At 38.1% G+C, this 24862-nt stretch overlaps 1 protein-coding gene across 1 annotated transcript in view; it reads left to right on the top strand.

The window, feature by feature from the left end:
• The window catches only part of grk6 (G protein-coupled receptor kinase 6), a 41361-nt gene extending 25281 nt beyond the window's left edge, over positions 1–16080 (top strand). The window contains 9 exon segments of the mRNA XM_058758987.1: positions 356–471; positions 473–544; positions 1077–1114; positions 2011–2100; positions 2188–2396; positions 7395–7532; positions 7831–7968; positions 9731–9865; positions 11570–16080. Of these exon segments, the coding sequence (XP_058614970.1) occupies positions 356–471; positions 473–544; positions 1077–1114; positions 2011–2100; positions 2188–2396; positions 7395–7532; positions 7831–7968; positions 9731–9865; positions 11570–11620 (987 nt within the window). The 3' untranslated portion in view covers positions 11621–16080.
• The last annotated feature ends 8782 nt before the right edge of the window (positions 16081–24862 follow it).

The following is a 24862-nucleotide window of genomic DNA, read 5'->3' as shown; positions in this document are numbered from 1 at the left end:
TATGATGTAGAGAGATTGTAGTTTTACTGTTGTTTCTATTTAATGTTTACATTCAGAATCCTACATTTTATTTAAAAAACAGTAACCGAAAAAGATGATGTCCAACAGTCTTTCAAAACCTTAATATCTGATAGTAACCCCTATTTTGATTGAATAATAACTTTGTATTTGGGGTTTGTGTATCCAAAGGCCTGACCTCGAGCACGCTATTTTGAGTTGTTTTGTTTGGCGGTTATTCTCTGGATTTTTTCTTAATTTATCCTCCATTTTTAGACACTTTCCCACACAGGCTGTATCAAATATGGGAAATCTGTTTTGTAACTGAACCAATGTACCTTTCTGTTTTCCCATGGAGGTGAGTCTCGCATATGCATACGAGACGAAAGATGCCCTGTGTTTGGTGCTCACGCTGATGAACGGAGGGGACCTGAAGTTCCATATCTACCACATGGGAGAGGCAGGTTTTGACGAGAAGAGCCGTGTTTTATGCTGCTGAGATCTGCTGCGGGTTAGAAGACCTCCATCGTGAGAGGATAGTATACAGGTGAAAAGATTCAGACTGAATTGTGGTTTACAAGGGATTGTTCACAACAACAACAAAAAAATACTGATAATTTAAAGTATTGGTCACACTTTATATTAGGTGGCCTTAACTACTATGTACTTACATAAAAAAAAAAAATACAATGTACTTATTGTATTGCAAAACACTATTGCTGCTATTGAGGTGGGATATGGGTAAGGTTATAGGGACAGGTTTGGTGGTCTGGGTAGGTTTAAGGGTGGGTTAAGGTGTAAGGGATGGGTCAACAGTGTAATTATAAATATAATTACAGATGTAACTACATATATTTTTTAAAAATACCTATAAGTACAATGTAAAAACATGTATGTACACAATAAATGCATTGTATCAAATGATTAATTTATATGTAAGTACATAGTAGTTAAGGCCACCTAATATAAAGTGGGACCAAAGTATTGATTTTATTCAAATGCTACTACAAATGTTATTTTTGTGTAATTTTGATTGTTGATTGTTGACTGACCTGCTTTCTTTGTTCATGTTCTGTCAGGGATTTGAAGCCAGAAAATATACTACTGGACGATCATGGTTAGCAGCAAGTTTTCTTTGTGATTGCTTATGAAATTTACTGGTTACTGTATGTACTAATTGGTATGACAATGGTTAAAAAAAATTCTTAAAGGGTTAGTTCATCCAAAAATGAAAATTCTGTCATTAATTACTCACCCTCATGACGTTCCAAACCCGTAAGACCCTCTTTCATCTTCAGAACACAAATTAAGATATTTTTCATGAAATCCGAGAGCTCTCTGACTTCCCATAGACAGCAACGATATGAACGATATGAGGGTGCGTAATTAATGTCAGAATTTTCATTTTTGGGTAAACTATCCCTTTAAAGAAAAGCAGTGTCACATGGAATGTCACATTCTAAACTGTAGCACTTATGTTTGCCACAAGAGGGGGTAGAGTACATAATATTGTTTTTGAGCCATAAAATTCAACATCCACATTTATAACATACAGTCAGCTATATGTGTCAATTTATTGAACTAGTTACTAGTTAGATTGAAATTAATTTTAATCAAATTAATTACAGGACATGCTGCAGGGTTCCCACATTCATGGAAACCTAGAAATAGCAGGGAATTTTACAAATATTTGTAATATAAATGAATATATTTCATCATCAAGTTTGATTTCAGCAGAATTATAGTAATAAATCATTATCAGGTTGTCAAACCACTGAAGAAATCATGGAAAAATCATAGAAATTAAATGATCGAAGTGTGGGAACCCTTACATTTAATTAAAATCTTTCAAAAGAAGATAATTCAAATATATGATTTTGGCATATGAAATTACAAAAAAAGGTTGCTTTTAAAAGTTAACTTAAGTTATTAGTAAAACTAACCACTGACAAATATCATTTAAGCTTGCTTATGGAAGAAGTAATTTAACAAAGCTGTGATGTTTCACCTCAGGTCATATACGTATATCAGACCTTGGCCTGGCTGTGCATGTACCAGAAGGTCAGACAATCAAAGGACGGGTGGGAACTGTGGGGTACATGGGTATGTATTTGCCTTTAATAACATCTAAACAATATCAGCAGCAGCTGGAACAATCATTGTAACCTGAATATGTTTATGCCCAATCAGCCCCAGAGGTAGTGAAGAATGAGCGTTACACGTTCAGTCCAGACTGGTGGGCTCTCGGCTGTCTTCTCTATGAGATGATCGAGGGCCAATCACCCTTTCAGCAGCGCAAGAAAAAAATCAAGCGAGAGGAAGTGGAGCGGCTAGTGAAAGAGGTGGAGGAAGAATATTCCAGCAAGTTCACAGAGGATGCCAAATCACTCTGTAAAATGGTTAGTATCCAAACAATTATTCATTATCTAATCCAATTATTAATTACAAGTTATGCCAATTTACTGATCTAAATAATAAATAATAGCATTTTTTTCTGTCAAGGTCATCTTTGAAATGTGCAAAATGGAAACATCAGGAATGTTAAATTTTTAGTTGGTTGTATTGTTCTGAGATGCTTGCAGAACTCATTTTGAACATCTTAATGGAATAGTTTATGCAAAAATGAAAATTCTGTCATAATTTCCTCCCCCTCGTGTCAGGTGAACATATCATTTTTGTCCATACAATGGAAGTCAATAGGAACTGAAACTTTTTGGTTACATTCTTCCTTACATTCTTTTAGCAGATGACGATGGAATTTTCTTTTTTTTTTTATTTATTTATACCTTTATTTAACCAGGAGGTCCCATTGAGATTCAAAATCTCTTTTACAAGAGAGACCTGGCCAAGGTAGCAGCCAAATCACAACAATGCATACATGACAAACACAAAATTACATTTTCACAATAAAAGAAATGCAAAAATATTAAAAATAAAAAAAATATAAAACACAATGAAAACTCTCAAGAAAAACAAGAACATGTCTCCATCACAACACTCTTTACAGTAGTTATAAATTCATTTATGGACATAAGGGTTTCTAACTTTAACTTTTTTTGCAAATTATTCCACCCCCAAGGTGCTAAATAAGAAAAAGCAGTTTTTCCCAATTCAGTTGTAACTCGTGGGACATTAAAAGCAACCACTTTGAGGAACGTAGCTGATAAGTACCAGAGCAAACAGAGAGGAGGTTACAGAGGTACAGTGGAAGTTTGCCAAGTATAGCTTTATAAATAAAGATATACCAGTGCTGTTGTCTACGAATTTTAAGTGATGTCCAACCAACTAAATCATAAAGAATGCAGTGATGGGTAAGGGACTTTGTATTTGTTATGAATCGTAGTGATGCATGGTAAACTGAATCAACATGACGCAGGATGGAAAATGCAGCATGCATGTACAATACATCTCCATAATCAATTACAGGCAGAAAAGTAACTTCCACAAGTTTCTTCTTAGCACTAAAGGTAAAGCAAGATTTATTTCTGTAATAGAAGCCGAGCTTAACTTTAAGTTTCTTAACTAAAGCAGTAATATGTTCATTAAAGGAAAGCTTATCATCTAACCATATCCCCAAGTACTTGTATGAAGATACTCTTTCAATTGATTTCCCATCTAATGACAAAAGGCCACAATTGTCGAGTAGCTGTGCTCGAGCTTTTGAGAAGACCATAAACTTTGTTTTCTGTGTATTTAAGGCCAGTTTTAGACTCAATAATGTGTATTGCAATGCCTGAAATGCAGTCTGAAGTTCCTGCATTGCTACTGAAATGGTGGAAGCCTGGGTGTAAACCACTGTATCATCAGCATATAAATGTAATTTGGCTTGAACATCTCTATCCAAATCATTTATAAAAATGGAAAACAGAATGGGTCCCAAAATTGATCCTTGAGGGACACCTTTAGTTATCTCAAGAAAATCAGATTTACAACCTTCAGCATAAACACATTGAGTACGATCTACAAAATAATTCTGGAACCATGCAACAGCCTTCTCACTTAAACCAACTGAACGTAGTTTGATCAATAACAATCCATGATCAACCGAATCAAATGCCTTAGAAAGATCAACAAATAATGCAGCAGAATGTTGCTTCTTATCTAAGGCCCCAATAATATCATTTGTTACTAATGTAGCAGCAGTAATAGTGCTATGGCCACTCCTGAACCCTGACTGAAAATTATTTAAAATGTTTTTATCAGTCAAATACTGTTTTAACTGTACATTCACAAATGATTCCAAGATCTTTGACAAAACAGAAAGTTTTGATATTGGACGGTAATTATTCAATTCTGATGGGTCTCCACCTTTATGTAAAGGGAGAACATAGGCTGCTTTCCAACTTTTAGGAATGGAGTTAGAAAGAAGACTCAAATTAAAAATATGCGCTATGGGCTCAGCAATAATATCAGCTGCCACTTTTAACAGAAAGGGATCCAGATTATCTGTACCTGCTGACTTTTTGTGATCAATGTCTCTAAGGGCTTTATGAACTTCTAAAACTGAAATCGGTTTAAAATTAAACAATTCCCGATTTACATTTTCAGATACTGACATAGCAGGACATGGGACAGATTTATTTACGATTTGATTAAATATAAATCCAGCATGAATAAAATGTTTATTGAACTGATTGACTATGACTGCTTTGTCTTTTATTTCATCTGAACCAATACGAATCTGTTCTGGGAAGTTTGAGGTCACACGTGCACCGGACAAAGATTTAATTGATTTCCAAAACTTTAAAGGATTGTTTAAGTTTTCTGTGGTTGACTTTAAAAAAAACTCAGATTTGGACTTTCTAATCATCAAAGTACACTTATTTCTTATAGTTCTAAATGCAGTCCAATCAGCAGAAGAGTCGGAAAATCTGGCCTGTGCCCACATTTTATTTCTCAAACAGATTAGCTCTGATAGGCTGTCTGAAAACCAGTAATTGTCCTTACCACTGATCCTAAACTTTTTGATTGGTACATATTTATTTACAATAGAAATAAAATTTGAGTGAAAAATCCCATGCCATTTCAGCATCCGAGAACAAAGACACCCTGCTAAGTTCACTATGATACAGATCATGCAGAAAAGCCTGTTGTTCAAAACTTTTAAAATGTCTTTTTAGGATCATGCGCGGTTTTACTTTATGGATTTTAGTATTTCTTACACACGCAACTGCACAGTGGTCACTGACGTCATTACAAAATACGGCAGTTGAGGTATATTTATGAACTGAGTTTGTTACAATTAGATCTAAGAGACTAGATTTTATTTCTGCTTTGGGATTTATTCTTGTTGGTTCATTTATAAGTTGCGCTAAATTTAAGTCATTACATAGGTCTTTAAAACAATCAGAGTTCCCAGACAGCCAATCCCAATTCATATCACCCATAAGAATAAATTCAGAGACATTAATTTCATATAATATTTCGGATATAGATTGGAAAGCATCCTTTAAAGCAGATGGAGGTCTATAGCACCCAACTACTGTAATATCAGCATCTTTTGAAATATTCACTTTCACGGTCAGAATTTCAAACTGTTTAGCTATAGTTAGTGACCGGGTTACCGAGCTTATAAACTTAGATTTCACATATATGGCAACCCCACCTCCTTTGCCAACCCGATCAGTTCTATAAACTTTAAAGCCTTCAATAGAAATAAGTTCATCAGATACAGATTTTTAAGCCAGGTTTCAGAGATAATAATAATATCAGCATTGGTTGTATTAGCCCAGATTCTAACCATATCCATTTTAGGAACTAGGCTTCTAACATTCAAATGTATAAAACCAAGGCCATGTCTGCTTTTAAAATCTGAAGGAGTGGCTAAGGATTGCAAAGTATTAAGAAGACCAAGAACAGGACCAGGATTGGGCTGAACATTACCAGATAACATCAATAAAAGCATAATCAAACAACGTAGTTTTTGTTTGACTGGGTAATATTTATCATTACCACTGTCCTCTATAAACTGAGAAAAGGAGTAATCTGAGACAGTAAAATGATCATTTAACAATAATAAGTTCTGAAGATACAAGATATTGTTAATTTGTGAACAATTTTGTTGGTTACACAGGTTGAATTTCTGGCGGTACATCTCATAATGGCTTGTAGATGAAATTGAGAAATGACCATAATTTAACTGTATCAGTATACTACTTCTCATTTTAGGCATGTTAAATTCATCTGGTATAGGGCTAGACTGTAAAAGTATAAAGAGTATAAACAAATGCATGATGTCACGTTACCAGGTTTAGTTGAAGACAGTCCTAACGGGTGAACAGTAGCCTGGAATCAAAAGGTCAGGGCTATAGGATGAAGGCTAGCAGGCTTCCAGGTGATAGCTAGCAAGCAAGATAGCAAGCTAGAAGTAGAGCTATCAGTAACAAAAACTAGCAGCAGGGAATCCAGGTGGTGGCTAGCTAGTGGGACTAGCAGCAGGGAATCCAGGTAGTAGCTAGCTAGTGGGGCTAGCATCCAGGTGGTGGCTAGCTAGTGGGGCTAGCAGCAGGGCATCCAGGTGGTGGCTATCTAGTGGAGCTAGCAGCAAAGCACCCAGATAGTGGCTAGCTGGTGGGGCTAGCAGCAGAGCATCCAGGTGGTGGCTAGCTAGTGGGGCTAGCAGCAGAGCATCCAGGTGGTGGCTAGCTGGTGGAGCTAGCAGCAGAGCATCTAGGTGGTGGCTAGCTAGTGGGGCCAGCAGCAAAAGAATCCAGGTAGTGGCTAGCTAGCGGGGCTAGCAACAAAGCATCCAGGTGGTAGCTAGCAGGCAAAGCTACCAGCAGCAGGCTATAAAGCAAAGCTATCAACAGCAGGGTAGCAGCAGAGCCACCAGTAGCAGGGTAGCAACAGAGCATCCAAGAGGCGACTAGCAAGCAGCTGACAGCAGGCTAACAGCAGTAGTTCCAACAGCAGGCTAGCAATAGATCATGCAGGTGATTAGCTGCAGGCCGCTAGTAGAGCATCCAGGTGGTGGCTAGCAAGTAGGGCTATCAGGTGGTCAATGTACAGATTTTAAGTTCAAAATTCAGCCTTATCCGCTATTAAAATAATCCCAGTATAGACAATAATGACATGTTTCTCGAGAGTATACTCATTTGAGTTTAAAAGACATAAAACATCACGAAAAAACACCGAGATCCACACATAGGTGTGGCTCGGCTGCCATCTTGGAAATCACTTGTGTGGAAAGGAAAGATTTTATATAGTTGTTATGTGTTGTTGTTGTAAGAGGCTTAATTATAAATTGTGTTTTTTAATTTTGTCTGTATTAAAGCTTATGATGTTAATATGGTATTAAACAAATAAATAAAAACAATTTTGAACATCTTAACAGTTGTCAAACAGGTGTTAAAGATGATTTATTTCAGCAAGTGTGCATTTTATTTTATTTTTCTTAGCTGCTAGCCAAAGACCCTAATGAGAGGCCTGGCTGTCAGGGGGACGGAGCCACAGAGGTGAAAGCCCACCCTATTTTTCGTTCCATCAACTTCAAGCGGCTTGCAGCAGGCATGCTCGAAGCACCCTTTATTCCAGATGTAAGTATCTTCTGAGACTCTAATTTGAGCTAATTTTATTGGGAATATCAACCACAGCTACTGTTGTTATTACTATTGCTTGTTCACTGTTAAAATAATTTCCTCATGTTGTTCCAAACCCATTCATGTCTTGGAACATAGACATTTTTAATAATGTACGAGTCGCTCTTTTCCTTGGATTTACATTTATTGATAAAACACATTTGTGTAAATGTGATTTGTTCATGAATCAGACATCGCTTCTTGTCTTATGAAAGCACCAGGTGCATAGCATGACATGCTTTTATGTCTGTCTCAGCCTCAGGCAATCTACTGTAAGGATGTGTTGGACATCGAACAGTTCTCCACAGTGAAAGGGGTGGAGCTGGAGCCCAAAGACGACTCCTTCTACAGCAAAGTATCCACTGGAAGCGTTCCCATCCCCTGGCAAAATGAGGTCAGATCACTACCCAGAATAACCTCAGTAAATGTTTTACCCTGAACCCTGACTGACGATTTATGACCAGCATGCAATAAAACGGAAATTAACGTTGACTTTGACTGAAGTCTGCTTGCACACATTATCAATGCAAATATGGGATATTTTTTCTTGACATGCATGCAATGTTGCCATTATGAAATTAACTGCCTTGTATAATTTGTCTGGTTTTAGGTTAACCTGACCCTGATCTGATGTGTTTCTTACCTTTACATTAGATGCATTCTTGCAAAATAAAATGAACAGGAACACCTAGAAATCAGCATGAGAAGCAACACAATGGCTGAAAGACTACTGTCTAAGGGCCAGATTTACTAACAGCTTGCGCCAGCGCAATCCGTCTTTTGGTGTTAAAATAGTACTGTCAGGATTTACTAAAGATGCGCAATGAAGAATTAGCGCTGAAAAGGCGTGGACAGTTATTTTTGTACCTAACCTTATTGAATATGCATTTCTAGGAGTTTCCCTTTCAGATGTGAAATTTATGGGAGGAGAGTATTAAAATGAATCATGCAACGTGATTTACTTACGTTTGCGCTTGTCAAATTACTGGTATTTGCGCCATTATTTAACGCCCCAAAAAAGCATGTCTTAAAGTAGGCGGTAATTTGCACTGCTCTTGGTAGATTGTGCTGGTCATTATGAAAATGATCTGGCTGCGTCTGTGTTCTTTAGTTTGTGCATTGTTAGTAAACAACCCGCATAATTTTCCCCTCCCATCAGCGCTTTTATGGAATTGTACTCTAACACTAGTTTGCCCAGTTTAGTAAATCTAGCCCTAAATGTGTATTTACCAGCTCAAAGGTTTAAAAAACTGAAACAATAAAACAGTAATTTTGTGTCAGTTACATTTCATTCATAGTTTCAAGATATTAGAATGTGAGGTAAATGTATATCTAACTTAACATTATAAATTACTTGGTAACACTTTACAATAAGGTTCATTAGTTAAACATTAGTTAATGTATTAACTAACATGAACTAACCATGAGCAATACATTTGTTACTGTATTTACTAATCTTCGCTAACGTTAGTTAATAAAAATACAGATGTTCATTGTTAGTTCATGTTAGTTCACAGTGCATTACCTAATGTTAACAAGATTTTAATAATGTATTATTAAATGTTGAAATTAACATGAACTAATAATGAACTGCACTTATACAGCGTTTATTAATCTTTGTTAATGTTAACTAATGTAGTTAACTAATGAACCTTATTGTAAAGTGTTACCAATTACTTTTAATATGAATAAGGGTGATAGGAACATTGTCATTTTAGTTAGAATTTGTTATTTTAATATTATTTAAATACTTTTATTTTTATATTTTCGGCTTTCATTTTAATTTTAGTTTTTGTAATTTTGTTGTACTTTTTGTTTTTTTACAAATGCATCTGAATAGTTGTCATCATTTTTATTTTAGTTTTAGTTGTATTTCAGTTAGTAATCCAAGTTTAAATTTAGTTTTTCATCTCATATGTTTATTTTCTGATAACAAAATTGTTTTTAATCGTTTTGATCTTGGTTTACAATCACAGCAATGGACAGAATTCATAAAAATGCTAATTTATGAGGGTTTTCAAAGTAGTTACTAGGACCTTTGTACAGTAGTTTATACTAGGACCTGGTCACAACTTGCCCCTGTGACAACAAGAACCATTTCTCCCTATATTAGTTTGACTTTAATTCTGAGTGTGTTATTTCATTGATCCATTCAGATGATAGAGACAGAGTGCTTTAAAGAACTTAACATCTTGAATTTGGATGGCACTGTGCCCCCTGACCTGGACTGGAGAGGTCAACCCTCACCCCCACCCAAACAGGGCTTACTGCAGAGACTCTTCGGCCGGCAGGTGAGATTTCCTCACATCCTTCTATTATTTATATGCAGTCTTTTTTCTCCAAGGCATTATTGTTTGTTCCATTAGTAAATGAGGTTGTCAGCATCTGGTTCAGCTCAGCCAAAGTGTATCTGAAGCTTTTTGTATCCTGTTTGATACTGAAATCGTATATGGCTTTGCAGGCGATTCTTGTAATGAAATAAAATATCAGTGTGCAGGTTTTCTTCCCCCTCTTCCTGCTGTATAATTAGGCCCAATCCCAATTCTATTATATATCCCTTCACCTACCCCTATGCCTACCCCTTCCCCTTGTCCCTTGAAACAGAGTGTGAAGGGGTAGGGGTGAAAATATTCCCCTAAGAAATGGAACACCACTACTATACAGTTACACGTCATCATACATCGTCTAGCTTCTACAAGACACACACCTATACTGGTGTGCATTAAAGCCTTTAATTACCATTCTATATTAATGCGCTGCTTGCTGATACACACACGCACAAATATTGGAAATTGCACAGCTCACACATTTCGGAGCAAAGAAACTTGTTAATGCTGCCCTGCGAGGATACGCAGCAACGAGAGGATAAAATTGCTGGTTTTGAAGTAAACTGACTCATTGTAAAGAGAGACGCACAGACGTGTGTACACACAACTTTCATCTCTCTCTCTCGAATTGACCATATTTGAGAAAAAGGTTTAGCGATTTCTAATTATTGTGGAATACTAGCCCCCCTCAATGTCTATAGTGGTTCTCACCCTGATCAGACATGAAAATATATTGTGGCACAATCATGCAGTCAGTACACAGTAAATTCCCCAGTGTTAAATCAACACTGCTTGGTGTACATATGGGAACTGGTTGATTTAACACCGGGAAATTTACTGTGTAATGATTTAAAGTTAGCCATCTTTAGCGTTTTTTTGCAAACATTTCTTTGAATGACATGACCGTAAATATGAACACACAATTGAATGTAACATGAAACAAATGATTACTTTCCATTAAAATATTTATTAATGGCAAAAATGATTACATTTATTGGTCTTTTTGTTCTCTCGGGCAGCCATGTTGCCAATGTAGCCGGTTTATGCTGAGATAATTCTCATACCTCTTCTTTTGAATTGTGGTCCCGAAAAATGTTCTTTTTAAAGGGTATCTGGCCCTTCCCCTACCCCTACGCCTCCAACCAAAAGAGATTCAAGACACCCCTACCCCTTCACGTGAATATGCAAAACTAAATGTAGGGGTAAGGATTGGGCCTTAGTCAGATACATGAAATGATTAGTGTAATATACTCTGATTACTAATGTATAACTATTTAGAGCTTTTTGCCTTGCTTCTCAGTTTTATTTGGAACACTTTGAGGCACTCTTTAATTGGAACGTAAATGTAAACACAAATTTCTATTACAGATAAAAAAGTATGCCTGTCATTGTGAAACTGTAGAAACATCATGTAATGGTTTGACGAATGCTATTTTGTTGTGTTGAAATATTTCCTATCAAAACAGGAAGTTTGGGCTGGACATTGAAGGCTTTGTGCTTTTTTTTTTCAAAAAATAAATAAATAAATTTAAGACCCACTACCAAAACATTATTTTCTGTTAATGCTAGGCTGACTGTGTGTTTTATACATTTTGATTTGATGATACTTTTAATGGTATGTGAAAATGTCTGTGTTTGACTATGCATGTGTCTATGCTGCCCCCGCAGGACTGCTGTGGAAATTGCAGCGACAGTGAGGAGGAGCCCACACGGCTGTGAAGGCGTGGCCTGGCTCCTCCCCTACACCACTGAGGATCTCATTTGTTTACAGTTTTTGCACATTTGTATTTTTAAGATAGCTCTATATAAACATTGGAATGTATATTTTCACTATATAGCCATGCAGTGTATCTTATTTAAAGTCATCGAAATGAAAAGGACAGAAAAAAGGGTCCCAGTTATTGTCCTTTATCATGTGTGACGTATGGAAAGGACAGATCGTTCAACACTGCTCAAGTCTCAAACCCGGTTGACCCAACCGATCCTGTACATTTTCGTCAATATGTCTTGCAGCCTCTTTGCGCTTTTTTCTTTTTTTGTTCTTGTACGATTTCACACACATGTACAGTATGCACTCTGAATATTTGTTTTAGACGCGGGGAACAAAGGAAATTTGCTTTTGCAGATATTTTTATATTTATATTTTGAATTTTATTTTCTTATGGTAATCTCGACAATCAAATGACATCATTTGTATAAAACAGTGATAAATGTGCATTAATGGAATTTTAAAATAGAACTATAAAACCGAGGGAAATTTTAACATCGTAAATTCTCTACCAGAAGTTTCAAATGTGTAAGGTTACTTAGCTAGAGATACCTAGAAAACCAAATAGACGTGACTAAAGTGCATATATGTACAATAACAACTGCAGACAGTTGTACCATGTTATAAATATGCGACACTCATCTGTAAAGTCTTCAGTGCGTCTTCCTGCTAATTCTTCTCTGGATAATTAGGAAAAACATCCTGATTATAGTCCTGTGTGGCCCATACGTTACAAAATGAGAATCATGAGGCATTATTTTCCATTTATGATATATTTCACAACATGACTGTAACAACATGACAGTAATTTGTCATTCCAGCTCTGAAGACCGGAAGACTTTAATTAAGGCCTGTTTCACACTGCACACGTAAGCAGAGCGTAAGCAGCGCATATATTTTCTTGGCGCTCATGTTAACAGATTTGAACATTCACACTGGACGCTGAGGCGATGCTGCAATGCGTAGCAGAGCAGATGCAGCAGTGCCGCAAATATTTGCTTCACTGCTCACAGAGTATTTTTGGCCAAAATATGCATGTTCACGACATGAAAAATGAACAAATTTACCATAAAATTATAAAAGTGATGTCTACTGTGTTTCACACAGTCATCAAATGACTTGCAGCACTGCGGAGGGGGGAAATTAAATCCCTGAAAATGCAAGGAGTTTGTTTGCCCAAACCTCAAAGCATGTTTAAATGATTAAATGATTAGAGGTATAGCTTAAATGGTTAGTTAGTTCACCCAAAAAATGAAAATTCTGTCATTAATTACTCACCCTCATGTCGTTCCAAACCCATAAGACCTTCATTCATCTTCGGAACACAAATTAAGATATTTTGATGAAATCTGAGCTCTCTGACCCTCCATAGACAGCAAGGATATTACCACGATCAAGACACACAAACGTAGTAAGGACATCGGTAAAATAATTCAGCATGTGTGCGCTTTCTACTGAATGTAAACAATGCTGATTACATTGATTACGTTCTGGGGTACTCTACAAAATGATGGAAGACGGTAACTTGGGGAGAAAAATTGCTGAATAAATTATGTTATTGTTTTCTTTGCGCGCAAAAAGTATTCTTGTAGCTTCGTAAAATTACGGTTGAACCACTGATGTCACATGGACTATTTTACCGATGTCCTTACTATGTTTCTGTGCCTTGATCGTGGTAATATCCTTGCGGTCTATGCAGGGTCAGAGAGCTCTCAGATTTCATTAAAAATGTCTTCATTTGTGTTCGGAACGACATGAGGGTAAGTGATTAATGACAGAATTTTCATTTTTAGGTGAATTAACCCTTTAAGTTTAAGATTCATTTTACTATAAACTATATTTGCTGTGATGACCCACACATACCATATAGAGTATGCTGCCCATTATAAGCATGTGACAAGCGTGGTCAGAGGAGTCCACCTAAAACAGGCAAAACAATTGACGACACTCGTCTTGCCCATTCTTGATTTTCAGATGTCGGTGTGAAAGCATAATGAGCACGTGCTGTTTCCGCTCTTCATATGCGCAGCTTTCGCTCTGCTATCGCTCTGCTTATGCATCCAGTGTGAAACGGGCGTAATACTCAAATGATGCTCAACACGTCATCATCGCTTAACAGTTCAACGTGCTAATAGACATTAGAAATGTTATTTAATGTTTTAAAAGCAGATGTGCGCAATTTTAATGGGCTATGTATAATTTAATTGCTGCTTTTTTTATATATATAGGACAAACAAAAATTAATTTGCCAAAAAGAAATGTTTTGTGTTTTGTTTTGTTTTGTGTTATGTATCCCCTGCAATCACAATAAGCTCTTTACATTTTCATTTGTTTGGAAACATGATGTCTTGGGAACTTTGTTGTACATTCGATCTTGATTGATGCACTTAAGACCAAACCAGTTCAATTTTTGTCCTCCATCTTCATAGAAGGTGCCTTTTGAAGTATTAAGGTACTCCTCATTAGGGATTTTTATTCAAAGGACATATTTTTGAGTTAGCTTAGCATTTTGTGCACACACTTACTCTTTTCTTTGCTGTCGTTTTACCTCAAATATTGCTGTGCCCTGTGGATGTAAAAAAACAAATTGTTCCAAAACTTGTGAATTCTTATGTTGGACATCGTAGTAACTCGCAAAAGCTTTGGGACTTTGTATTGAAGCCTAGCTGAATGCGTAACATCGGTGACCTGCCAACTCAAGGGTCTGTAAAACAGGAAGTCCATGGAAGCACCATCAGCTAATGGTGGCTCCTTGACTGTCAACACATTTCTCATCCATCTGCAGTTTACGTTAATTCTCTTGGATAAACTAAATACATTCCAGACTCTACCGCACTGTACAGTTGTAAATTTGATTTAGTTTTTTGTTTTTAATTTTGTTTATTTAGCAATAATGGATTTTCTAAGTATAACTACTATATACATGTGTATAAAATGATAACATTTTGAATCTAGAGCGAGACGGAACTTAGTCTGACTCTATGTTTTCCTGAGCCAGGCTTTTAACACTGTGAAGTGATCATTTCTGTCACAGTTGAACATTTTTTGTTTCTTTTGTGCAATGCACTGATATTTTCTGTTTGCGAATTTATAACTGTGTATGTACAGTACGTGTGCCTAAATGCTGTATGTCTGAGTGTATGTGCGCTTTTACCTGCACTGCATGTGCCCATGTTTTTTACCATAACCACTAGTGAATGCCATTTAAGTCAGTCATTTCAATATCATAGATTTCATGTTTACCTCAAGGCAGTGGTGGAGCTAAACTCAAAATTTCTTACAAAACAAGACTTGTACTGAGAAGTAGACATGCCAGTGCTTTAGAGGTCTGTGTCAAAATGAAAATGGCAAACTTCCAGCCAACTTTGTCAGTGTTATTAATTAATTTCAGTTGTCAAAAATAAAAACAGACCCTGTGATATGAACTCTGTCATATTAGTACTTCTGTTGTTTTTTGTTTTTTTTAAGAGTATAAACATGTGAGATTATTCCTACATCGTATAAGCCTCAAAGTGTATGGTGCCAGTTTAAGCATCATGTTCCATTAGCAAACAACATGCCATTGAGGGCTATAGAATCAAATATTTTTTTGTAACTGTGTATAATGTGCTAATATGAGTAAAGAATGGTGTATAACTGGAGGATCTGGCCATTCTTATTTCAAAAGGAGGTTTAATTTGTCAATGTGCCATTGTTATGTTCACTTACTATTGAGTTGTTTTGCTGATAGTGACTTAATTGTAATTTTGTAAAACAGATTTTAACACATCTGTATTATTTTGAAGCAGCCGTTTTTCTTTTCTTTTGCATAATATGTATGTAGAAATCGATAGCCCTTTCATTTAAGGCCAGAAGAATGTGTTTTTTTTTTTTGCGATGAAAACTTGTCTTGTACCTGTTTGTCCCTGTTCTTGAAGCCTTATTTGTATGTGATACAAAAAAAAAAAAAAAAAAAAGGTTTCTGGATTGCACATTGAATACTAATTTTTTGCTGAATTCAATAGTTGATTCTCACTCAGGTTACTGCCATCGTTGTGTATGTTTTTATTTGCTTAATATTCGTACACAGCCTTACTGATAAAGTAATGTCAGGTTTCTGGTTTAAATTTGTCCATTTTAAGTTGCATAAAAGACATGCCACTTGGAATGTTGCTTATAGACTTTGGTGTAAATTTGTATTGATGATGATGGTGATGACAGTGAAGGAGTTTGTTGAGTAAATGTTTTTTTCTTGTCAAAGCACTGATGCTCATTTTCCCTCTGTTGAGTTTCTGCTGTCTGTCTCTGGCCTGTGAAGCCTGTACATTTGCGCATGGCCTCTCATGCAGGTCTTCTGTGTATCAAACAGAATTTTGTTTGTTTTCCTTTTTTCTGCAGTAGTATTCAACTTCAATAAATTTTTATTTGGTTAGTTTTTGTGTAGCTCTTCAATTTACTTCATATTTGAATTCATTCAAAATCTATCTGTCTTCACTTAGCAATGTCCAAGCTGCTGTACCATTAACGCCATCTTATTTGTCTGACATTAGCAAATTTATTCAGACAAAAAAAAAGGTAAAGGAAAATGTGAACGCAACTGGGTTAAGAGATATGTCAATGCAAGTGGGTTAAAACATATGCAACTCTATTTTTTAACAAATGCAAAGACAGTTTATTGATTCCTAACTTCTGGAAATAAGAAATGGCAGACACTGGACAAGCATGCAACTTTTATTACACACGTGTCAGCTGCCCGAGTTAAACTTCCAGCTGTTCTTATCCCCAAGGAAAGTCTGTTCACTTCATTTCAGGCATCCAAGACTAAGTCACATCTGCTTAAATGGAGAAATCCAGAAATCTCAAAAACTGCTTGCCACACTCACATTTAAGTGATATATTTAATTTACAAAATGAGTCATGAACTGCCCTTAAATGTTGTTTTTTAATGCTCAAATAGTGTTAAAACGTATTTCAGACTGCAGCCAATACGCATGTGTACTTCTAACCTCGCGTCTTAGGAAACGGACTGTTTCTATGGCAAACCGGAGATTCTGGCAGCGGCAGTGATGCGACGATTTTACCAATTGATGACTGGATGTTTTATTTAGAAGACAAGACTTATTCTGCCGTATTGTGCATTGCACTTTCTCTCTTTGATATTAATATGTTTGCACCGTCTTGGCATATCAAAAGTTCATATCTAAAAGGTTCTGGTCTGACCTTTAAGTTCCAGTTCTGAACAGCATTCCAAGAGCACTGAGACCTTCACTGTTTATATCACTGCGCTGCCTGTGTTTGTGTGTTTGAGACAGACTGTCAGTCTGGTTATTTTCAGTGACAATTTCTGCAGGTTACATCAATACACCAGAAGGGCTTGATGAGTGAGTCATTTCAATGAACTGTTCAGTTCTTGCACAATTCTGTTTTGAATTTGTTTGGAACTATTTCCTATGGTGGAGGAAAAACAAAAATAACTCACAATATTGTGTAAGTTGCGATATTAAATCCTTGTTTTTTTTTTGTTTTTTTACTTTTTCATTAAGTCAATATGACCCTCGCAATTGTGTTGTTGTTGTCGTTGTTGTTGTTGGTCTGAATAACCCGATCTCATGAAAGTGCGTATCAATAGCACGAGTTTATGTTTCGATTTGGCGTACTGTTTATACCCAGAAATTGACTTTGGCGTGCATATGATACGCAAAGGGTAGAATTAGGGTTGTGGGGTAGATGCATATCATATTGTACGCGAAAACTGTGTATCATATGCAGTATTATATGCACGTCAAATACGTATGTATCATATGCATGCCAAAGTCAATTTTTGCGTATCAATACCACAATTTTCTGGTTTTATTTGGAGTACTATTTATACACATTTTCATGAGACCGGGCTCGTCTGAAATAGCACAATAACAATGGAACAACAGCACTCTTGATATTACTTATCCTTTAAAGAACAAAATGTTAAAACTGTTGTACACATTTAGACAAGGCAACATCAAAGCTCGTCTTTAAGAACTGATCCGAATTTCGTTCAAATCTTCCAGTATTAGTGATGTAAAGTCGATTGCAGTTTCAGTTTAAACCTCTTGTAAGGAGTTATGTATGGTCTATGGATGACTTTGAAATGGATAAGATGATGAGCCAAGTTATTAGAAATTAAGCTTAGATTAGACTACACCCTCTCCCAGTCGACCGATAAATCAGAATCTGTTAATTCACGATTCCAGATAGATTTAATAGAAAGAGACTTTGCACTGTCATCATTAAGTTTACTATATATTAAAGAAATAGATGGCCGACCAGAGGGTGGTGCGATCCAATCCCATATAGGATGAGAGGAAATAGGGGATGCCCAGGGAACTCCATAGGCCTTGAGAGCAGAACATAACTGAAAAAAGACAAAATATGATGATGCTGGTAAACAAAACTTAGTTCTTAGTTCTTGAAATGAGCAGAGTCCCTGGTTATCATACAAGTCACCGCATGTGTTTCTGCCCAATGTAGACCAAGAGGGCTGGAAAAATGGCTGATTTCAACATAAAAAATTAAAGTTGTGCCATAAGGATGTGTTGTTCAAAATTTTGAAAGGTCCTCCCATCAGGCGTTCCACCCTTTTAAGAAAAAAAAGTGAAGTCCTTAGATGTAGTATTCTGGATTCTCCAAAGATCGATTACATTAAGTTCAGTGATAAATTTATTCAATAACTTAGAGGATGGGTTAGCTGTAGTATCAGGGTGAGATTTATCCAGTGCAGGATTTAAAACTGCATTAAAATCACCACCCATCACTAAAGGACAATCAATCTGCTCAATAATATATTGGAAATATTTGTGAAAGATGCACTGTCTGCCTCATTCGGGCAGTAAATGGAGACCAGTGCTAACCTGTCATTATGTATTTTACAGCATATAAAAACAAATCTACCTTCATCATCATTCCCGGTATGATCAATAGTTAAATGTAACTTCCTATCGACTAAGATAAGCACCCCCTTAGTTTTATTAGGAGCACAAGAGAAGGCTGCCAGTTTGTAATACTTGTTTTGAAAACGTGCCACATCGCATTGTTTTAAATGAGACTCTTGTATCAGGGCACAGGAAATTGATTTACGGTGCAAATATTCTAACATCCGGGTACGCTTAATAGGAGAATTTAGGCCATTCACATTCAATGGTAAGATATTCACAACATTCTGTCTTAAGTGAAAAGAAACAAAAGCAATGCCATACTGCCAGTGACATGTAAACATTAGTATGTATCCTAGATACCAATCCACCTAGATGCATAATCCTTTTCAATGACAAGCAAAATAAATAAAAGTATTGATGTCTGTTGAAGGGCATAGAAAAAAAAAACAAGAACAAGGAACGACAAACAACTGTGTATAAAAACCAAAGCAGACCGCACATTACCGAGAGTGTAGGTCTGCATAAACAACAGAAACAAATGTTGATGCATGACCAGTCCACTTCAACGCAAGACATGTCCCCAAAAGGCCCACTGAGCCAAAAGTGTAGTAATTGAACCTGCTCTCCATCAGCCCAAAGAATAATAATAATAATAATAAAGAAAATAAATCATTATTATTTACCAATCAGCGGACGAACGTACAGGGCAGGAGCAAGATTCCAAAAAGAAATTAATAAGTGTTCATGGCCACCTTGTTATTGTCCTCTTCAGGGCATCACCAGGATCACCACAGACCTCATCGTTAGTTTTCCCTCGTTGAGCTGAGAGGATGGAGACGGTAGCCGATGCCTTCCCGCTGCTTTGTAGCGCTGCAGAATACTTCTTCAGTGACAGTGAAGTAACAAAATTCTCCGCCTTTTGAGGAGAGTCGAACATCATCTGCTCACCTTTGTGCCGTAGTTTAATTACCGCCGGATAGGTGAGGAAGGGCTGGAGACCAAGTGCTGTCATCTTCTTCAAGACTGGATTAAAGCTCTTTCTCTTGGTAGTTGTGGCTGGACTAAAGTCGGGAAAAAAATAGTAGCGTGACATTGTCCTGCATATATTTCACCGGATATGCCTGCCGAGCACCCTTCAGGATCGCCGATCTGTCATGCCATCTTAGTACACGGAAGATGAGAGCATGCGGCTGATCTGAGTTTTTCCTTCCGTCATACATGCGATGGGCCCGGTCAATCTTGATGTCACAGCCTTTCAGTGAAGGGATCCACTTGGAAATATTAGCTCTGAGGAAGCCAGCTGTATAGGAGCCTTCCGCCCCCTCCGGCAACACCAGTCATATGTTATTTCTCCTGCTCCTATCTTCAATGTCCGTAATTTTTACGGTGAGTTGCTCCAGCTGATTTCTTATGTTTGTGACTGTCCTCCTATTCTTATGTGCAGCTGCTTGAATGGAATCGACCCGGTCAAGTGTCTGTTTCGCTGCGATGGCTAGCTTTTCAACTTCTGCTTTTAGCTCATTTACAGAATCGTTGGTCGTTTGTGTATCCAAATGTAGATCACGGAGTGCTGGGGTCAGTGCAGAGTGTATTGCTTCTCTTACAGTCGAAGCCACTACCGAATCGAGAGTACTTTGTTGCTCTTTAAGCGCTAGCTTGATACTGTTAGCTATAACAGCGTCGCGATCCTCTCTGGAGATGGTGGAATCATTGAATTTTTTCTTTATTGGCGATTGTTCACTCTCTTTTTTCCGGCTGTCCTTGACTGCTGGGGTACTCATAGTGAGCTAAATAAAGAGTGGTTCAAAAATTACTGACAAGATATATACAATTTCTGATAAAGTGAGCAGAGCGAAGGATTATGCGTGCATTGCCGCCGAAGGGTCACATCATTCCTCAAAATATCTCCTTTTTTGTTCCACAAAACAAAGAAACTCATGAAGGTTTAGAACCATAACTAAATGATGACAGATTTTTCATTTTAGAAAACTATCCTAACTATCCTAGAAAATGAGAGCAACAGACAGACCGAACCAAATTGGACTCTTTAGTGGGCCACTACTGCTATGGAAGCAGAATAATGACAATAGTTTTTGAAACATAAAGCATGCTGAATTCCACAAATCGAAAAAAAGATGTATTGCAATTAACAGTGCTTGCATTTTAATGCCTTGTATTTCCAGGGCTTGCATTTTTAGGTCTTGAAATTTAACACAGTTGTTTATTTAAGCTGTGAATACACATTTTCATAATTAAAAATTAAACAATTCATATTCACCTTCCAGAATTCACTTCCAAAATATTCAATCTGTTTAAAAATATGATGTATAATATTCGACAGGCAAATTTCGGTCACTTTATTTCACTTTCCAAATTCACTGCCACAAATTCAGTGGTTAAAATTCGGCAGAAAATTCAACGTTGCACATCCGGGAACCGCAGGAATGGCAGTAGAGCACCGATGCATGATCTCCAGCTGATGTCAGCCGCTCACCAGCAGGTGGCGCACACGGCTGTTGATGAAGGCCATATGTGGATCAAGTCATTCATTTACAAAAACTGATTCGCAGAAATGGAGCAAGCGCTAAGTAGATGTTTTGATTATCGGGGCCATCATAAACTTATGTGGAAACGCTGATTGTTTGTATGTTTAATTCAACATCTTCACTGTTTCCCGTAGCCTAAGCCTACATGTAAGCAGCTTTCTCTACCACAACCAGTGTTGGGCACGTTACTTTAAAAAAGTAATTAGTTATAGTTACTAGTTACTTCTCACAAATAGTAACTGAGTTAGTAACTGAGTTACATCATTTTAAAAGTAACTAATTACCAGAGAAAGTAACTATTGTGTTACTTTAAAAAAAAAATTCAAATGTCAAATAACTTTGGATGTCCCCAATATTAAATATGTTAAATTAATGAAATGGACACTAAAAAGAATAAATTATTATTATAAAACATTGCACATTAATCTACACTATTTATCTACTGACACTTAGTATCAGTCAGTCAAGCCTTATAATATAATATTATGATAATTTAATATTATATGATGATAGAACTTTAGTAATTAGAATAACCAAGTATGAATGCATATTTGTCATCAATATAAAACGCATTAAGGATTAATGAGCTGCTGGGTTTATGAATATTAATCACATTGTCTGCGTTCGCTCGAATTAATTTGCTGAAATCAAAACAGGGACAATAATAGGTGAGCGCCAGCCAATGAGATTGTGGTTTGCGCATTAGTTCCGCCCACTACCAGAGAAACCGGCAGTTCTTAAAAGAATTCCAAAGGAACTCCGTTATTTTGACAGAAAAATACAACAAAGAATATCGTTTACATGTAGCGCGTCAATTCTGCATGTTATGAAAGACTCTCTTGCTCTGTATCTTTCTTTGCGTGCGTGTATGTGAGAGAAAGCGACGGCGAGTTGTGCGCCTTCACACTAGAGTTTATAGTATGTCAAATACAGCTACACCGCGCATCCATTCAGATGAACTGAAAAATGTAATTCTAATAATATAATATAGTAACGCTACATTTTATTGTCAGTAACGGTAACGGCGTTGTAACGGGGGAATCAGTAATTCGTCCGATTACTCCTTACTGAAAAAAATAACGCCGTTAGTAACGCCGTTTATTTATAACGCCGTTATTCCCATCACTGACCACAACTGAGATTATAATGCTCTTTTACCCAATGCTGAAGTACAGAACTAACATTACATCTGAGGAAGACATATATTGCTTTCGGTTGTTTAGTTTCTTTAACTGTGTATCATGGCTTGTGTGACGCTGTGCTATAATACTGGGGTTCCCCTCATACGTCACACTCCAGGATTCCCCGACGACGCATAACGTGCCTCAGTGAACTAATACAGTGATATAAGACCTCAGATCTCAGAATACACTTTATTGATGATTATGCGAACTATATACAGGCATGCAAATGAGGTCAGAAGAACAACGCACTGCATTTTCGTTGCTTTCCCTTACCACTGATCTATAGAGTCGACAGTCCTACAAAGATATCAATACCACGAATAGTTTTAACAGTAAGCAACCACTTTATATCGACATAAAAAATGAGTTCAAAACCGCTTAGGTGTATTGTTGCTGCAAATGTAAACCGGAGAAAGCGGACAAAGAAATTAACACCAGAACTCCAGGAAACGAAGAGAGGACCCTCTGGAAGTGTGGATGCGGATGGGAAAAAGTTACCACGTTCCGTGGGTTGCGAATCTACCAAGGGAAGCGGAAGTGTGGGCAGAAGGGCCAACAGCAACCTTGCACTGCCGTAGCAGGTGAGACAAGAGGGACCGAAAGCCAGGTCGAAAACCACAATGGACCCAACGTTGCAGAAGGCAAGTATGGTACAGAGGAAGAAGGCCCATTGGTGGAGGGAGAGCCCCCACGTGGATACCAAGACCCAGGCGCCACCAAATCACACAGGGCAGAGCCAAAAGCAGAGACAAAGAAACCAAGTAGAAGAAGTGAGCTCAAATGGCCAAAATCAAGTGAGACAGAGGCATGGCAAACACTGGACACCGACCTGACCAAGATGCTGGAGGGAGCTTTGCGAGGAGGAGCGGAATACAAGCTCAACCAGTTTGGGGACATCCTATATCAGGCCTGCAAGAACAGGTTGGGCGAAGTGACCTCCATCCAGAGGACCACCCAAAGAGAGAAGGGAAGGAAGGAAAAGGAAATTGACCAATTAGTGCGAAGGCGCCGACATCTACGAAAGAGCTGGAGGAAGGCAACGCTGGCAGAGAAAGAGGGTCTGAAAGCCTTGTGGGAGGAGGTCAGGCAAAGACTGTCCAGGCTTCGCAGGGCAGAACGTATCCGCAAGCGTAGCAAACGGAAACAGAAAGAACGAGCCTGCTTCTTCACAGATCCCTTTAAGCATGCCAGACAGCTGCTGGAGGACAAGAAGAGTGGGAAGCTCGGAACCACCAGAGAGCAACTGGAGCAGCACGTCAGAGAACAGTACAGCGATCCAATAAGGAACGTCCCATTAGGAGCACCAGGGTACATTCCTAAGCCCGCACCTCCGACTGTTGTGTTTAACATCACGCCCCCTAAGCTCAGCGAAGTTAGGCAAGTTGTGCAGAAGGCAAGGTTTTCATCAGCACCAGGCCCCAATAGAATCCCCTACAAGCTCTATAAGAACTGCCCCAAGGTACTAGAGCTGCTATGGTACCTCATGAGAACTGCCTGGAAAAAGCAGATCATTCCATCTGAGTGGCAAAGAGCTGTGGCGGTTTTCATCCCCAAGGAAGAGAACTCCAAAGACATCAGCCAGTTCAGAAACATCGCCCTGCTGAACTTAGAAGGAAAAATCTTCTTCTCAGTGCTGGCCAGAAGGATGACCACCTACCTGCTTAAGAATGGCTACATTGACACCACATGCCAGAAGGCGGGAGTCCCAGGCTTTTCAGGGTGCGTAGAGCACGCTACAATGATCTGGGACCAGATCCAGAAGGCCAAGCGGGAAAAGACAGACCTGCACGTCATCTGGCTCGATCTTGCTAATGCATATGGTTCAGTCCCACACCAGCTGATAAACTACGCCATGGAGTTCTTCCATATGCCCTCCTGCATAAAGAACATTGTGGCATCCTACTTCAATGACCTACAGATGTGCTTTGCCCTCCAAGAGTTTACCACCGGGTGGCAACAGCTAGAAGTAGGAATTGCCATGGGTTGTGCCATCTCGCCCATCCTGTTCTTGTCAGCCTTTGAGGTAATCCTTGTCGGAGCAAGACAGATGGTTGGAGGGATTAAACTACCATCTGGGCAGAGATTACCCCCACTGAGGACATACATGGACGACGTCACCAGCCTCCTTCAGACAGCAGCATGCACATCAAGACTGCTGAAAAGGATGGACGAGTTGATGTCGTGGGCACGAATGAAGATAAAGCCATCAAAATCACGGAGCCTGTCTCTCAGAAGAGGAGATAGAAACGAGAGCACCTTTTTCGCTGTGGGGGGAGAGAAAATCCCTCTCCTCTCTGAGCAACCCATCCAAAGCCTGGGGAGGCAGTACACGGCAGAACTTACGGACAAGCAGATGGGGAGAACCGTGATGAAACAGCTCTCAGAAGGCCTGGTAAAGATCGATCAAAGCCAACTCCCAGGGAAGTATAAGGTCTGGTGCTATCAATTTACGCTCTACAGGAGGGTGATGTGGCCACTGAAAATGAGTGAGATCCCCTCGTCCGCCGCAAGTAAGATGGATGGAAAAGCCAATGCATTCATCCGAAAGTGGTTGGGGCTGCCACGGTGCCTCT

Source organism: Onychostoma macrolepis, chromosome 21 (assembly GCF_012432095.1).
Source record: "Onychostoma macrolepis isolate SWU-2019 chromosome 21, ASM1243209v1, whole genome shotgun sequence".
In the NCBI taxonomy this organism is placed as follows: domain Eukaryota; kingdom Metazoa; phylum Chordata; class Actinopteri; order Cypriniformes; family Cyprinidae; genus Onychostoma; species Onychostoma macrolepis.
Note: the sequence above shows the minus strand (reverse complement) of the source record. Positions and strands in the feature narration are given on the sequence as shown.